Source organism: Mustela putorius, unplaced genomic scaffold (assembly GCF_011764305.1).
Source record: "Mustela putorius furo isolate JIRA1106 unplaced genomic scaffold, ASM1176430v1.1 tig00000083_pilon_pilon_pilon, whole genome shotgun sequence".
Classification (NCBI taxonomy): domain Eukaryota; kingdom Metazoa; phylum Chordata; class Mammalia; order Carnivora; family Mustelidae; genus Mustela; species Mustela putorius.
In genome coordinates, this window is record NW_025421273.1 from 15,504,336 (window position 1) to 15,521,190 (window position 16,855).

At 47.2% G+C, this 16,855-nt stretch overlaps 1 protein-coding gene across 5 annotated transcripts in view; it reads left to right on the forward strand.

The window, feature by feature from the left end:
* EVC2 (EvC ciliary complex subunit 2) overlaps positions 1-16,855 on the forward strand; it is a 118,561-nt gene that overhangs the window by 81,883 nt on the left and 19,823 nt on the right. For 4 of the 5 annotated variants that reach the window (XM_004770539.3, XM_045075542.1, XM_004770538.3 and 1 more), the window contains 2 exons: positions 816-1,020; positions 3,337-3,459. In XM_004770539.3, coding sequence (XP_004770596.2) covers positions 816-1,020; positions 3,337-3,459 — 328 coding nt within the window. The remainder of the gene's footprint in view (positions 1-815; positions 1,021-3,336; positions 3,460-16,855) is intronic. The other variant, XM_013044765.2, reaches the window with a different exon arrangement.

Genomic DNA, 16,855 nt, shown 5'->3' on the forward strand with positions numbered 1-16,855 from the left:
TTTATCGTTTTATGGCAGTCAGGGGTGCCTGAGGAATGCTACACATATGGAGGGGAGCGGGTGAAGAGGGGGTGCAAGGCGCCAGCTTTTGCTTTGTCCTTAGCCAGCCTCCTGCTCCCTTATCACCACCAACAGTGTAAGAGGGTCCCCCTTTCTCCACAACCTCTCCAACATATTGCTTGGAGCACTGGGTGTGGTGCATAAACAATGAATCTTGGAACACTGGAAAAATAAAATTAAATTTAAAAAATTAAAATTAAAATTAATTAAAAAAAAATAAAGACATGATAGGTTCTCCAGTCATGGATTTAATGAGTAGAGTTCGCTCTTTGAATTTCTAGCTTCTCCTTCCCTAGCACTACCCCCTCGCCCATTTCCATTATCTATCTATCTACCTATAAAAGGTTTTATTTCTTTGAGAGTGTGAGAGAGCACAAGCACTGGGAAGGGCAGAAGGAGAGTGAGAGGCAGGCTCCCCACTGAGCAGGGAGCCTGATGTGGGGCTCAATCCCAGGACCCTAAGATCATGACCTGGACTAAAGGCAGACACCGAACTGACTGAGCAACCTAGGCTTCCCTTTTTTAATCTATTTTTAAAATGTTTTTTAATTTAAATTCAATTTACTTAACACAGTGTATTATCAGTTTCAGGGTAGAATTTAATGATTCATCAGTTGCCTACGACACCCAGTGCTCATTGCATCACATGCCCCCTTAATGCCCAACCCCCAGTTATCCCAGCTGCCCGCCCCCCAGCAACCCCCAGAGCTAAGAGTCTCTTATGGTTTGCCTCCCTCTCTATCTTGCTTTTCCAGGAAGCTCTGCTCCTCGGCCTTCTCCCTGTCTGAAGATGAGCTGCTCAGGCTGAGGCAGGAAGTTCATGGCTGCTTTGCTCAGATGGACAGGAGCTTGGCTCTGCCCAAGATCCGGGCCCGTGCCCTGCTGCAGCAGTTCCAGACTGCCTGGCGAGAAGCAGAGTTCCGGAGGCTGGACCAGGCTCTGGCTGCCCCCGAGCTGCAGGTAGGAGGCACGCCCCAGCTGCTCTTTGACTGTAGACATAGGCATCTCCCTGCCCCTGATGCAGGGGGCCTGGGCCCCGCTGCCCACCCTGGGATCCCCTCTCCTCTGCTCTGTATCAGCATCCAGCTACTCCTGGAACTGCCAAGCTTGTCCTAACCTTTAGGTGCCCATTGCAGACCCCCTGCCTGGGCCCTCAGCTGCTCACGGCTCCATCTGCATCCTCTTCTGGGCCTGACCCTGGGTAGATGGGTGCCCCCTGGGCTGAGAGGTTTCTTTCTCTCCTGCTCCCTCAGCCACGCCCAGTGACTGAGTCCTGGCCCCTTCTGTAAGTGGCACAAGGAGGATGCTCGCCTCAACTCAGGGGAGACAGGAAAAGGGAGCCTCTCACACCGGGTCTTGTATCATCGTGATGGACAGCTGCCTTTTTTGATCACCTATTATGTACCTCAAAGGCAGACCAGTCTTGTGCCATGTTTGCTCCTGAGGCCCCCCATGGAGCAGCCAAGGTTGGACTTAACTGAGACCCCCGCCCTGTGTGGCCCTCCTGACCTGGTTCCTGAGCTCCCCACAGGCAGCTCTGAGCTGCTCTCTCAGGAAACCCTGTACACCCCAACCCCATCTCTGGCTCTGCTTCTGGGGAACACGACCTAAGACGAGGCTTTTCTTCTAATGGGAACGTGCTTCCCCCGGAACATCAGGGGCCAGCTTTGTGGTCTGTCCTCGTCTCCGTTCCACTTAACCCTGCAGAGGTCCACTCTGAGCACCCGTCCAGAAGACCCCCCGTCCCCAGGCATTCATCACGTGGCTGTGGTCCATGTCTTCATGTAGTCGATCACTGAAATGTCCTGGTTTCTCAGCCTGCTCACTGTCTGTGTCCCCACTGCAGACAAGCCCCCTGACCCATTTGCCGCTCCATCCACAGTACCTGGAAAGTACCGGGCACACAGTACGTGTGCAGTGCACGGGCCTGAGCCGGCCAATATATGAGAGATGTCAGGCTTCCCCGGAGGGGTATTATGTTGGAACTCAAAGCCATTCAGTTTTGGTGAGCTCATGCACGTTCACGGCAGGGCCAGGACCTGGGTTTTTGTGTTCATTTCCTGGAAGAGAAACCCACCAGCCCAGGAAAAATGAACTGATGGAGGCAGACAGGGTGTGGCGGAACCGGGCTCAAGGATGGTATTTTCTGACTTGAAACCCACTGCTTAGCCTTTGGGGGAAGAAAAAAATTTAGACATATCCTTATTGAATAAAGAACAGCACAATGCAAAAACAACTTAGAAGCTTTTATGTTCTTTCATGTTAAAAAAAAAAAGTTTTTTTCTATTTCTGTTCCTAGAAGAATGCAGGATTTATAAGACGATGGTAATTAGAGAGTAAGGGACAAAGTAGCAAAGGTTTTTGTTTGTTTGTTTGTTTGTTTTAAGTTTCGGAACAATGGATAAACATATTTCCTTAGAAGTGAAGCAAGGTGTGCTTCCCCTGCTTTGGAGCTGACTGGATCAGATGGCCAATCCTGGCAGCGATTAACTTCCTGATTCTGAAGTTGTTTAGGGGCTCGGTTTGGAAATAGAGTTAGCCTGCCGCGAGTGTGAGCTATGCTTGCCTAATACCCTGCAGAAGAGGGGTGCCTGGGTGGCTCAGTCAGTTAAATGTCTGCCTTTGGCTCAGGTCATTATCCCAGGGTCCTGGGAGCGAGTTCGGCATTGGGCTCCCCGCTCAGTGGGGAGCCTGCTTCTCCCTCTCCCTCTGCCCCACCCCTGCTCATGCCTGCACGTGTACACACACTCTCTCTCACATTAAAAACAAACAAACAAACAAAAAACCCCACCCTGCAGGAGAAATGCACTGATGTGCTGGCAGGGGCTGGTGTCTGTGATTGGCTGAGCCTGGCTCCCTTCCCGAGGACTGACCTGCGAAAGCAGAGGTGCAGGTGGTGGTGGAGTCCGCTGGTGCCAGCCGGGAGAGCCGCCCCTCCCAGCTTCACCAGGACAGGGACCTGTTGGGTCGCGTCCCCTGCTCAGAGAGGCTGACAGGTGGAGGTCCCATGGCTGGGAAAAAGAGGTGCCGGGGTGGCTGTGCTGTCTGATGGCAAAGCTGTAGCACTGCCAGTGGCCGTCCTTCTGCTCCCTTTGCGGCCTGAAGGCCTATGAGCTGAGCTTGCTCAGGCAAGTGTCCATCTTTCCCCCTCTGTCCACCCAAAGACAACTGGGCAGCCCTGGGGGCCACGGGAGCCCCTCCCAGCTCTGGGAGACATGGGGCTGCACAGACCTGCCGGGGATCACTTTCCCGTCCGTGCTCTCTCGCCCCCTCCAGCAGCAGTCCAAGGCGAGAAAGCCGCGCTCCAAAAGCAGAAGCAAGATAGACCTTTTGAGGAAGTGCATTGAAGACAAAATTCAGCTCTTCGAAGAACAGGCCCCTGAAGACCTGGTTGAAAAGGTCAGTCCTTTCGCTTTATCTGTTCTCATTGCCCACACAGGGCTGATGTCACCCCAGTCCCAGGGCGCACAGAGTCCGCCTGTGGGGGAGGGGTGTGTGCGCATCTCTGTCAGCACCGTGTTGTTCAGCGTCTCCTGCAGCTGGGACTCCCCACCCTGTGCCCCTCAGGCCTCTCCGGAGTCCTGTCTGCAGCCTCCTCCTGCACTTACCCACTCGCTGTCTGGATCATCCTGCAGGCTCCAAAGTGCTGCTGCCTCCGCAGACGTGGGGTCCCCACCTCGGTGCCCGACCCTGCGCTGAGGCGTGCACACGTGCTGTACTTGACGTTCCCGCATGCACGGCGCACGAGCCCGAAGTGCCGTCTGTGTTCTTCCTTCTCCTTCCTTCTCCTTGGATGGCCCTTGCTACCTTCCCTTACCTGGATAAATGAATCTTGTCCTTGGCAGTCTGGAGGTCCTCAAGTGTCCCCTCTCCCAAGAAGCCCACCTGGACCACCCAGTTCTTCCCGCTCGTTCCTCTGCTACGCTGTCCTTCCTTATCCTAACACGCCCCACACTGCGCATTCACCACACTGGGATTCTGAGCAGGCAGCAGTGTCCCAGGCATGGTGTGGAGCAACTCTGGGTGACAGCGGTGACAGGCCTGGCCCCGCTCTCATGGGGTGCACATTCTGGCTAGGGGAGATGGACAGAAAGCACTCCTCAACAGTGGTCAGTGCCTTTGGGAAATGAACGAGATGATGTGACAGTCATGGGATGGGGTTGAGATGAGGAACACAGATTGTAGGCTGCAGGGTCAGGTCAGGTCTCTCTGAAGGGGTGACACCGTGTTACCGCTGTCTGAGTGCCTGCTGTGTCCCCCAGCGCTCAGCAGAGGGGTGGTTCCCCAGAGGAATGTGCTCCCTGCACAGACGTATCAAGCCATCTTTCAGAGCTGCCATCTTGTTTCTACCTCCTGTCCCTGTTCTCGCTTTTGTGTATTTCTCAGAACACAAAAGCATCATGTGGCCAGGAGCCCTAGAGCCTGTGCAGGGCAAGGTCCAGGCCACAATGTCTCTGAATACAAGTAGCGCCACCTCCCATCTGTGTTCCATGTAAAACTGAGAAGGAAGATGGGGACAAGGCAGGTAAAGGTGAACACATCCTTTTTCTCAAGACTACCACTGAAGATAGAAAGTAGTGTGAGAGCCAGATGGGCTCGCTGATTAGCCCCAGGATGAAACACTCAACCACCTGATCACAGCCTTCCCTGGGGCTCCTGGGGGTGGCCTCCCTGGAGGAGAGAAGCAGAAGCGCATATCTAAGCAGAGTTGGGCCTGGCTGGCTCTGGGTGTTGTGGTCCAGGTTCACCAAGGGGCAGCAGAGGAGAGAGGGGCCCCCAGCTGCAGAGGAAGTAGCCCTCTGGGGGTTGGGTGGGGTATTCCCTCCCACACCTGCTGGTTTGTAAGCCAAACCCCTCGACTCTAGGTGGAATGTTGCTGAAGAAGAAAAGGTTGGGATTTGGGTTGGTGGAGAGAAAGGGTGGCCTGAGCCATGGCCAAGGACACAGTGTAGGCTCAGGGGGAGCCCAGAGAATCAGCAGCCCCATGAAAAGGCTGCTTTGCTGGAGTGCAGGGCTTCCCGATGGAGGAACAGCAGACCATCATAGAAGGATCTCTCATGCCAGGCTGAGAAGGCTAGCTGAATCCTACTGGGCCCATCCACTGAGGAGAGGGACAAGGTGAATGACCATGGGACTGTGAATGGTGACAGGTGACATCCTGTCCCGACAGTTCCCTGAGCCAGACTCAGCAGCCTGCTCTGCCCTGACCTCACCTCTGTTGTTCCTCTGGGAAGCATGCATTTGTCCCAGGCACAAGCTGGACCCCTCATGTGGACAGGAGGCCAGCCCTCTGCCTGGCTCTGGAGGACGCACTGGCATCGACAGGGCCATGTACATGTCATTGTCCTGTGCACTGATTTAAGAATTCGACTCCCCTCCTAAGGTGTAACAGCGCTTTATGGAGAACAGTGCTCAGTTACTTTGTTGGCTTTCGAGTGCCTGTGATTGCAGGTGCTTTGCTCAGTACTTCCTATCCACATCTGTATTAACTTATGTGTGAGAGGTACGCCAGGCAGTGGTGGCTCCAGGGCCTGAACCGAAAGCTTTCTGTCTGCTCCCCGCCGGCAGGCTGCCTCTGCGTCAAATGGCCCGGTCGGGATTGCCGGGGAATATTCTCACAGCGTGTGGGTCTCCTGTAGCCGTGCAGTGTGGGACAAACATGCGTTGGCTCCCGCATCAGTGAGGGTTGTGACAGTGATAGCCCACTAGTGACAGGGGTTTTGTGATGACCAGACAGGAAGGCGCTTTTTAGCTTTCAGTGGCTACAGTGCTAGTTTTGCTCAATGATGGAACAGCTTGGTGGGTTTGCGCCAGAACCCAGAGAAAGGCAGACAAGCAGCATTTGCCAGCTGTAACAATTTAATGACAGGCCATCCTCACAGTCGGCTGTCTCACTGTGGCAAGTGCCAATAGAATACGCACTCTTGGCTCAATGGCTTTGATGCTCCTCCCAAAATTGATCGATTGCGTTGTCTTAGCATTTGAGCCACAATCGTTTAGACTTTTCATTTGCAGGGTAATTGTAGAAGGAAATGACAAGCCCTGGGTTGGCATGCCAGCGGCTGAGAGTGGTGTGATCGTGTTCCAGGCTGGGGAAGTTCCTCAGGGCTCGTGTAGCTGGAGAGAGGGACCGGGTCAGAGAGCCACTGCACAGCCTCAGTGTGGCTGGCTGTATGGTTCCCCGAAGGGACGTTGGTTTCAGTACTGGGGCTGCCAAGCATGCTGGAGGCACCTTATTTCCTTACAAGAATCTGCAACAGAGATCCCTGGAACCCTCCACCCTGGTTGATCTGTGCCTTTTCTGGACTCTGCCATCTGAAGAGGTTGGGAGAATTGCCCAAGGTCACACCATCGGTATTCACTAGAGCCGGGGATGGAGGGCACATCTGCCTCCATCGACTATGCCCTTCTGTGACAAAGGAAAGGCTCAGCCTCCCAAGGTGGCTCTCCTGTGCCTTTTCCATGTCCCCTCGCGTTTCTTTGGCTTCTTCCCTTGCCCTTCTTGTCCTGCTCCTATCCTTTGGTCTCCTTCTACTTTGTCCTTTAGGGAAGGTTTCTTGGATAGCCTTCTCTGGGCCAGCCCCTGGTCTCGGTGTCTGCTGTTGAGATGTTCACAGCTTCAGATGGGTGACCACTTTGAGCATCAGCCACTTGGAGGTTTGCCTCCTGATTTCAGATAGAAAATCCACTTGGCTGATTTGAGCTCCACATTGCATGAGTGGCTCTGTGACTGATTCGGGGAGACAGAAAGACAAGGGCACAGAAAGACAAGGGCAGGCTTCCTCCCTGCCTTCTTTTTCCAAATAGCTGAGAGGCTAATGGAGTGAGGAGTCTGCTCTGGTCCCTGGCAGCTGCCTGAGGGGTTGGGGTGTGCCTGGGACACTCAGCCAGGGACAGCCCAGCTGTCTGATGGGCTCACTGTAAGCTCACAGATGCATCCTTTTAAACCTACATGAGTCTGGAGGGCATATACGTTTTAGAATAAGTTATTCAAGTTCATAATTAAATTTCTGTTGTGATTGCATGAAATTTACAGGTTAATTTGACAATTGTCATCCCATCCTCCAAAAGGTGGAATGTTTTTTTTTTTTTTTAAATTTGGAACAGTTGTTTCTATAAGTAGGGTGACCATAGATCTCAGTTTGTTTGGGTTGGTCCCAGCAACATTTCCTCCTTTTGCCTCTCAACTTGATGATAAACCATATGGTCCCCTTATAAATAAGGTGTTTCTTTGTGATGATTCCTAGATATATTACAGGTTTGCATGCGGTTGTGAATGGTAGCCTATTTTCAATTATATTCTTGAGTTACTCAATTGTGGTGTAAAGAAGTGTTACTAACTTTTATTTATGTCTTTCCAGACTGCTTTATTCTGTGTCTGGAGCCAGACATCTGGGTCCAAGTCCTAGCTATGCCTCTTGCCAAATGTGTGACCTTGAACTTCTTAACTGTTCTGTGCCCTGGTGTCCTCATTCTTCAAGTGTGGGCCTGCCTTTTAGTGTTGTGAGGATTCTTCTGCTGGTTCTGCTGATTTTCTGCATGGTCAGTCATCCTGTCCACAAATAATTGCAATTTTGTCCCCTCTATTCCTAGCCACTACCTCATTTCTTTTTCTTATCACTGCTTCCATGTCCTTATCTGCTGGTTCCATCATCTCTCTCATTTCTGCTGATGGATTGTCCTGTGGATTGTGGATCCTATTTTCCAGCTTCTTTGTGTGCATGGTAATTTTTGATCGGATGCTAGGCATTGTAGGTTTTACATGCTGGGTCCCAGGTTTTATTGTGTTTTCTTTAATCGTGTTGAAGTTTTGACATGTAGTTAAGATGTTTGGGATTAGTTTTACCCTTTCAGGACATGCTTTTAAGTTTTGTTAGGTGAGATCGAGAGCTACCTTTAATTGAGGGCTAATGTATCCCTATTCTGAGGACTGTGCTTGTGTGCTTTTTTCACTCTGGCTCATGGGAACACTAGCTCTTTCCAGTTCTGTGTGAACTTTGGTATTCTCTCTGCCTGTGATTTTTGGTGTTTCATTTCCTGGTCTGGTGTAGTTTTGTTTTGTTTTGTTTTTTTCCTTATTCAAGCATGTGCAGCACTTAGCCAAAGACTTGAGGACACCCCTCTAGGTCTTTGGAGTTCTCTCTCTCTTTCTCTTTTTCTTTCTCTCTCTCTCTCTCTCTCTCTGCAGCAACTTCCTCTTTGGGACTGTGCTCCACAAATTCTAGACATAGTGGCCTCCCAAACTCTATTTTTTTTCCCCTTAATGTGGTGCACTTTCTGGGCTTCCCATGGGTCCACATCCAAGCAGCAAGCTGGGGTGGCTATAGGGTCCCCTTGTCTATTTCCTTCTTGGGTCACCCATTCCTGTGCTGCCTCTTGTCCAGTATCTGGAAACTTTTGCACCATGTACCACTGTACCTGGGTTTTGGTGGTGGAAGAGTAAATCTGCTCCCAGTTCTTCCATCATGGCCAGAAGTAGAAATTTTTGACCTATCCCTTTGACATTGATTTTGAAGTTTAACCTGTCCTTTTAAAAATTTTTTTCAGTTACTCCTTTCTAATTTTGTTCTGTTTTAGAGAATAAATTATATATGATAGTGATGTTTGGGAATTTATTGTGGCTTACCTGTGGTTTTATACCAGTTCTGTTTTGAAAGATATTTGATATTTCCTCAGAAAGTTTGTTTTCTGTTAGGTATGGAGAAGAGAGGCCTCAGAGGCAGGTAGGAGCTAGAGCATGGGAGACTTGGAGGTAGACAAAGGAGCTCAGCCTTTGAGGCAAAATTGGTAAGATTTAGGCACTTTTCAGAGAATTTTTGGGGTGATATATTCATTTTTAGTTCTGTAAGGAGGTCTATATTGGCCAGTCTTCTTTTCCTGACCTTTGCTCTCTTTGGCTGTAGGGGATGTGGGTCTTGTCTTAGTCTGCTGAGATAGAAGCTAAGGTTGTAGACCCCACTCTCCACTAAGAAATGGCTTGATTTCTATGAACTGAAGGGCCCTGCGGCCAGACACCTCAACAAGACAAAGCATCCAATGCAGGCTTTGTGGCCAGAGTTGACCTGCAAGGGTCAGTCATGTCAATCCCACTACCCTCTCCTGGAGGGCACCCAAGGAGGGCTTCTTAGAAGCAGGTACCTGTTTGATGAAGGGACATTCTGGCTTCTTCCCTGACCTCCAGGTGACTCTCACCAGCTTGGGAGACTTGATCAGATTTCTAGGACAGGAGGGCTACGGCTCAAAATGGTGCCTGGCCAAGGTCAATGCCTTGACCAGGGCTGGGAATGTACCTCTTCCTCCTGCTCCAATGCCTAGGCCAATCCACAAAGCAGAGTAAATCCATGGTACACATTATGGGGCCAATTTTTTTTTATTTTTCAACTAGTAGAAATAGTTCTATCTGTCTGTCTGTCTACATGTGCTATCTCTCTCTCTCTCTCTCACCTGTCTCTGCTTTTTACCTCGTACTAAAACTTGAAGACCTTCCATATTAGTACTTAAGAGTTTCCTGGTGGCTTTTTATAGCAGCATGACATCTCATAACATGTGTGACCCTTAAATGATGTAGCCAGCCCTCAACTAATAGACATTTAGGTTCTTTTCAATCCCTTGATATCTCACACCAAACTTGGATCCTCTTCATAGATCCTACTTCACTCTGTAGTGAGACAGGTGGTGCAGTAGCAACTACTTCTATTTCACAGATGAGGATATTGAGACTCAGAAAGGTGGAGAGACTTGTCCAAGGTCACATTGCTAGCAGGTGGGAGAGTGGAGCCTCTTGAAGCCCATCCCTGTGTCACATTAGCAGATCTGAGTTGATGGATCCAGGAATGAAGGGAATGCTTCAGCTAATTCTTTGATATGCTCTGCTGCTGTTTTTGCACACAGTGTATATAAATTTCTCATAAATATTCTTTAGGAACAGTTAAATATGAATGCGAAAATGACATGATTGTATTACCAGCTGACTGGTCATTTCTGATGTTATTTTAATGATGTTGTCCTCTTTCCAGGTGGCATGTCTGCCACTATACCCCTTCACCCATTCATTATTTATTCACTATTTCCAGGTTTCATGACACGCTGTGCGTACACAGTTCATTAGCGTTCCCTTCATTCGGGAGTGGAACTCCCGCACTGCAATCGACCGTGCATGCTATTGTGTTCCTGCAGCTGCCGCAGCAATTATGCAAAGGTGGCTGGCACTTCTGTCAGGAACAGCTCTCCAAATTTCAGAAGTGACTAGAGTTTAAGAATGAGAATAATGTGCTCATTTTCTGATGACCTGACAGGAGAGAATACTGATGGCACAGGTTCTTCTAAAGATTAGAGGAGAAAGTGCATTGATAGGGAAGGTATTTTAGGAAGCGGAGAGAAAAATCTCTCCATCCACAAAGGCCAGATGCTTTTGCCTCTGTTTTAGCCAGTGTCTGTCAAAGTCATCTCCTGAAGCATTGTTTTAAGGGAAGTTTCATAGTTTCCCATCATTCCCAGACAGAATCCAGGTTCCTGAGTGTGGCATTCAGGGTCTCACTATTAATCTTCATCTTAGCTTTCTAATCTGTCCTACTTCTACCTTTCATACACCAAAAGGTTACCACAGTTCTCTTTTAATTTAATGGTTTGAATGTAGTAACTTCTTTTTTATATTGTCCATTTTTAAAAGGTTACTCTTCATTTTTATAAAACTTGGGCATGTGTTCTTTTAGAATCAAATAATTCTACAAGGTGTGTGCTAAAAAAAAGGAGCAACTTCCTATAAAAAACCACATATATATGTATATATATACATTTTCAAATCCTCAGAGGTAATGATTTCTAATTTTTTAGCTAGATATTTTGGCACTTACCTCCATATTTCCAAATAACATGCTTTCTTGCTATTTCTTAATGTCTTTACTTTGGGTATTATCTAGTCATGTTTCTTTATGAAAATAAGATTCAGCTATCTTTCTTCTTTCAACCTGCAACACATATGAGCCTTTTCTGTTTTCCTCAGTATATAAAATGTATATCTCAGATTTCTATTTAGATGTTATTTACATATGAGCCATATAAAACTGAGATTCATTTTTCTTTTCTGTATAACTTTTCATTTTTCCTGGAGTTATTGCTGCCTTTTTGGTTCCTTTTTTGGTCACTTTTCTATGTACTTATCATTAATTCAATACATGTTTTGAGAGTTGACCAAATATCCTCTCAGGACCACCACATAAGTCATGCCTTTTATTAATTTCATCATCTTTAGGACATCTCTCTCTGTACATCTGCTGTGCCTCAATTGGAACGTTGTACTTTATACCTTATATGCAGCTGCCATCTTGGCATTATGCTATGAAATACCTTCATCCTTCTCTTTCTTGATTTGTTCCTTGTTTTAATGAAACGCATCTTATGTTATTTCCTTAAGAAAGGGCATGTTGGAGATTTAATATTTTGAAATTTTGTAAGACTGAAAATGTTTTCATTCTGCTCCTATTGTTGATAGGTAGTTTTATCAATTTTGGAATTTCAGAAAATTTTCTGGAGTTACATTGATTATGAACTCCTCTAATCTCTGTTTCTGGATCACTAATTAATCAGATATTGGACCTCTTATCTGCTAGTTTTCATTTTTTTTCTTTTTTTCTCATTATTTTCCTTCTTTTTTTGTTTTGTTTTGTTTTTCTTTCTGGGGAATATCCTAAGTTTTACCTTACAAACCTTTAATTGAATTTTTCATTTATGTTTTATTTACTAATTTAAGAAGAGCTTCTTTTCCTCTCTGAAAGCTCTCTTCTTAAGGAAATGATATTCTTTTAATTTTTAAGGCTACTACAACTTTTTGTATCCTGAGAACATTGTTTTTTGAAGAAAATTTTAACTTCTGCATATTTACTGTTACCTCTGTATCCATTAGAGGCTTTCCCCAGGTGTGATCATCCTTGGTCTGCCCGTATTTAAGAGTGAAGCACTCAAAAGCTCCTTGGAAGCTCTGATCCTATAAGCAGGGCCTGTGGACTGTGACCTTCACCCTGGTGTGACTGGGCTAGACCATTTACTTGGGGGAACCCCAGTGTTAGGATCTTTCTCTAAGGCTGGTCAGAGTCTCCAGAGAAGACCATTCTCCTGCCTACACGGTAAAGGCTTGTTTGAAGAACCAAACAGAGGAAGATAACTGAGATTTTAGTAGTCTGGATGTGAAGTTTCAATTGAGTCCTCTCAATTGATAACTGAGGAAGATAACTGAGATAACTGAAGATAACTGAGATTTTAGTAGTCTGGATGTGAAGTTTCAACTGAGTCCTCTGCTTTCTATATGGAGCTTGGTTTCTCCAAGTTCAGAGACTCTTCTGAAGATTAAATCTTCAGTTGTCACAGGGTGGAGTTTGGGGGACGAGAGTTCTGGAGGCTCCACCTCTCCTCTTGTTTAGCTTCAACTTTTACCCCCAACTTCCAATGGTGCCCGAGTTCTGTGATACTTTGCAGGATCCTACAGTACAAATTATGTTACTTCTTTGCCAACCTCATTTCTGGCTTAGAATTTAGTTTTGGGGGATCAATTGAGTCCTTTGCTACTCAGTCATCCCCTTTCCAGCTTTCAAAATTTTGTGGCTACTGTCTCTTCTCTCATTTTTCCCACCTTTCCATTCTACCTTGAAGAAAACAGTAGATGCATGTTACAAATCTACCATCTTCTGCCAGGAAGCTCGGTTGTTAATATTTTTCTACATTGTGCATGTATTTCTTTTCAGAGAGAGAGTGTGAGAGCTGGGGTGGGGGGATGCAGAGGGAGAAGAAGACTCCCCACTTAGTGCAGAGCACAACACGGGTCTCCATCCCAGGACCCTGAGATCATGACCTGGGCTGTAATCAAGAGTTGGACTCTTAACCTTACTGAGACACCCAGGCGTCCCATGCATGTGTTTTTATAATTAAAAGTGGAGAAACTTCTTTAAAGGAGGAAAGAAAATCCCCTGCATCCCAAGGGACTCAATTTAACTAATTATAATAATGATGATAAAAATAATATTAATGGCATAATATGGCAGTTACCATTTATTAGGGGCTCATTAGGTATCAGAACATATAATGGGCATTATCCCCTGTTCTTTTATTATCTCTTTTTCACAGACAAAATTGAGACTCAGAGAGGTTAAACAAACTGTTGAGGTCACATAACTAGTTAAATGGTAAGTTTATAAGTAAGAGATAGCAAATCAACCATAAACCAACCAAACAAAACTATACTGACAAGGTTAAGGCAGGACTCTTGATTTGTTTGAGATTTTGGCACTGTGATTATCTAGCTGATGGGGTGGGTTGTTGTGTCTTTCCCGTCTTAGAAATCAATTTTCCTTCTCTATATGTAAGCAGTACTAATGTTTATTTAGCAGTGTGGCATTTTATTTAGTAAGTATTAACACCCCTTTACTGAGTCTACTCCCTTCCTGATGCAAGATGGAGGAGAGAATTTTCAATTTTGAACACATCCTGCAAAGCATGGATGAAACTGATCTGGGTGTCCCAGGACCAGCCATTAGGATAAACGGGCACACTCCTAGATAAAGAGCATTTCATCAGCCCGCCCCTTCAGCCTTTGATCGTGAGATTCTTGATGTGTGCACTCGCTCTCCACATGCGACTTGGCTAGCGACCTCCTGGCCACACTCCATGTTTTGCTCCCTTTTCTCCAAGGTGGGTGTTATCTGACTGGTGGGATTAAAGAGGGCACTGGGCGTGTTTGGTGTGCTCCCTCAGCTCTCCTCCAAAGCCAGGGAGCCTGCAGGGGGCCCCCATTCTCTGTCCATCTTGGGCCGCACTCAGTGGCGGGGAGTGGGGTGTGTGTGTGTGTTCATTTGGACAGGCTCAACCCCGCGGGGGCCGCGTTCTCTAATGTAGATCTCATCACTGTTAAAGCTGACATTTGGCTTCTGCCTGGCTCACCTGTGCTTCTGTTTGTTCCCAAACCTGGGCAGGGAGGCTGTGGTGTCTTGAACTCCTTCAGTGCCAGTAATTTTCTGCTGGCTGACAGGGGTTGATTTTAATTTGCATTCAAAACACATCACGAAACCTAGAAGAAACTACTCTTTTGAAATGCACCGGGAGGTGAGTCAGAGAGAGGAGTAAGGCAGTGGTTGGAACTTCCCATTTTAAAAGAAAAAGAGTATTTAGCAGCATATTATTTTGAAAATGAATTTTTATTACTGTAGATAGCTTGAATATTTAACGAAGTCTGTCACAGAAATGCAAATCTGTACCCCTTCCCAGGGCTCTTTTTAGACAAGGATGGAAGCCCTCGCTAGAGGCATGTTCTTACTGTGCCAGAATTAAAAAATTAAATTTTCCAAAGAAGAGGAAGAAAGGATTTTGAAAAACTTCCTTATCGTAGTTTTACTGCCCACATGATTCTTACAATATAAAGGAAAGGCTTTGCACTTGTCCCCATGTTTCTGGTATGAACTTGTGGAAATGAATCTGGAGATCCTCTCATGGCCACCTTGCTCTGTCCCGCACCCCGGCAGGGGACTCACTTTACAGGCTATCTGGGCCACCACCCACCCAGCAGTGGGGAGGATGGAGACCCCACGGAGGTGACTTGGAAATCTGAGCTCATGGCGTGATAAGAGGACCGTTCATCCCTTTCTTGGCCACCTGCCTGTCATTTGTGTTTTTCTTCTTGAAGGACTTCCCCTGGGTTTGCCATCACCTTTCCTGTTGCCTTAGGGTCTACAAAGATGTCACAACTTACCAGACAATAGCCTTCAAATATGTGCAGGTTTTGTATGACAAAAAAGCTTTTTGTAAAATCTCGTGTGTTAGGAGGTATTATTATTCCCATTGTACAGATGAGAAAATATAGGCAGCTCAGTGAAATTGCCCAAGGTCATGAGCTAGCATGTGACAGAGTCAGAGCCCGCTTCCGTCCTCAGTGATGAGCTCCTTCAGGGTCAGATCCATGTCTCATGCATCTTCGCCTCTTCTCTACCCCTACCCCAACCCCTCAGTGCATCATATCTTCCTATAAATTATACATATATGGTGCTCATGAATTATTTCTTGGACTGATGAATGAAGCATAAATATACTCTTTTTGTAACCTCAGGGTGAGAAAGCTGCTGTGGGCAAAGGGTGTTTGCAGAAAGACTGCTAAGATCCGGGAAGCCCTTTAGAGGCTTATGTCCCCATGTCCTCATGAGGGAACCATCAGACACGCTCTTGGGGTCCCACTGTCACGAGGCTTTGCCCAGTCTTGGAAGGACATGGGGCCACCACTGGAGGGGTGTGAATGCCCTTCTGCAAGGCCGACCCAGGAGACTCAGGTGTGATCCACGGTTACTATGGAAACCCACCGGTGGGCAGGGGGCTGTCACCTGGTTCTCCAAGCTAGGGAAAGACTGGGGTCTAATAGCATCCTTTCAAGAATAAGGCTTCTTGTTCCCGTTCAAGCAGGAAAAGGAGCCTCCGTCTCCCAGAGCAACTGGGCTCTTCTGCCAAAGCTCTCGGCGTTGCTGCCTCTGGTCCCTGCTCTTTGTGGTTTTTTCCATGAACCAAATACGCAGGTGCCCCTGCCTTGTGTGTTTGCAGACCCTACATGCCATATGGATCTCTTCTGTGTTCCCTGAAGCTTGTTGAAGGCACTGTCTCTCCAGAAAGTGCTTGTAGGTCCCCCTCCCCACCACCAGCCAACAAGCCATCTGTGTGTTTCTTTGGAGCCCTTCTTCCCTCTTCTCCCCATTAGAGTTTTTCCTGAAGGTCAGGCTGTAGAGATGAAATCTGAGCTTTTCAAACTGGGACTTGCATTCCTCTGAGGGTCACAACAGATGGACAGAGGAAGGCTGTGCCCCTTTGGGACGCACAGGGTCTTCGTCCTCTACTTCCTGTAAATATTCTTCTGTATGTCAGCCACTTCCGAACCTCTGACCATCAACAGAGGATTAAAAACAGGCCACATGGTACACCCGGATGGCTCAGTTGGTTCAACGTCTGCTTTGGGCTCAGGTCTTAATCTCAGTGTTCAAGGATCAAGTCCCACATCAGGCTCCCCAATCAGCTGGGAATCTGCTTCTCCCTCTGCCCTTCCTCATGCACCCTCTCTCTCTATCTCAAATAAATAAATAAAATCTTAAAAATAAATAAAAATAGGTTACATGGCAGAAAACAAAATTCCACAAACTTTTTCAATATTTTTTATGGGGGTAATAGATATATGTGACGTTGACCGTCTTCACTGCTTTTGCCTATACGGTACAGTGGCATGAAGCACATTCATGCTGTGGGGCAGCCACTTCCACCCCATCTCCAAAACTTTCATCTTCCCAAGCCAAAGCTCTATCTTCATGAAACACTCACTCCCCATGTCTGTGTCCCCTGACCTCTCCCCTGACCCACTGTCTAGTTTGTGGGCATCTGACCACACTAGGTACCTCACATAAGGGGAATCCTGCAGTGTCTGTCCTTCTGTGACCAGCTTCTTTCACAGAGAGCATTGTGTCCTCAAGGTCCGTCTGTGTGGTAGCCCATGTCAGAACCTTCCCTGTTGAAGGCTATGTAATATTCCATTGTCCAGAGAGACCACACTGTGTTTATTCCTGTCGATGGACACTTGGGTTGCTTTTACCTTTGGTTTTGTGATTGAAGTTCCACATGCTTCCGAAGATTAAGTGAAAGGCTTCCCCAAGATATGTGCTTGAGCAAGCTGCTCTTTGGCTGGTGGTTTATTGAGTTCCCTATGGGGGGGGGGTGCACAGCTATAGGACCTGCCTTTAGGGGCTCAGGCAGTGGCATCTGAGAAGGATTAGACCCTATTGTT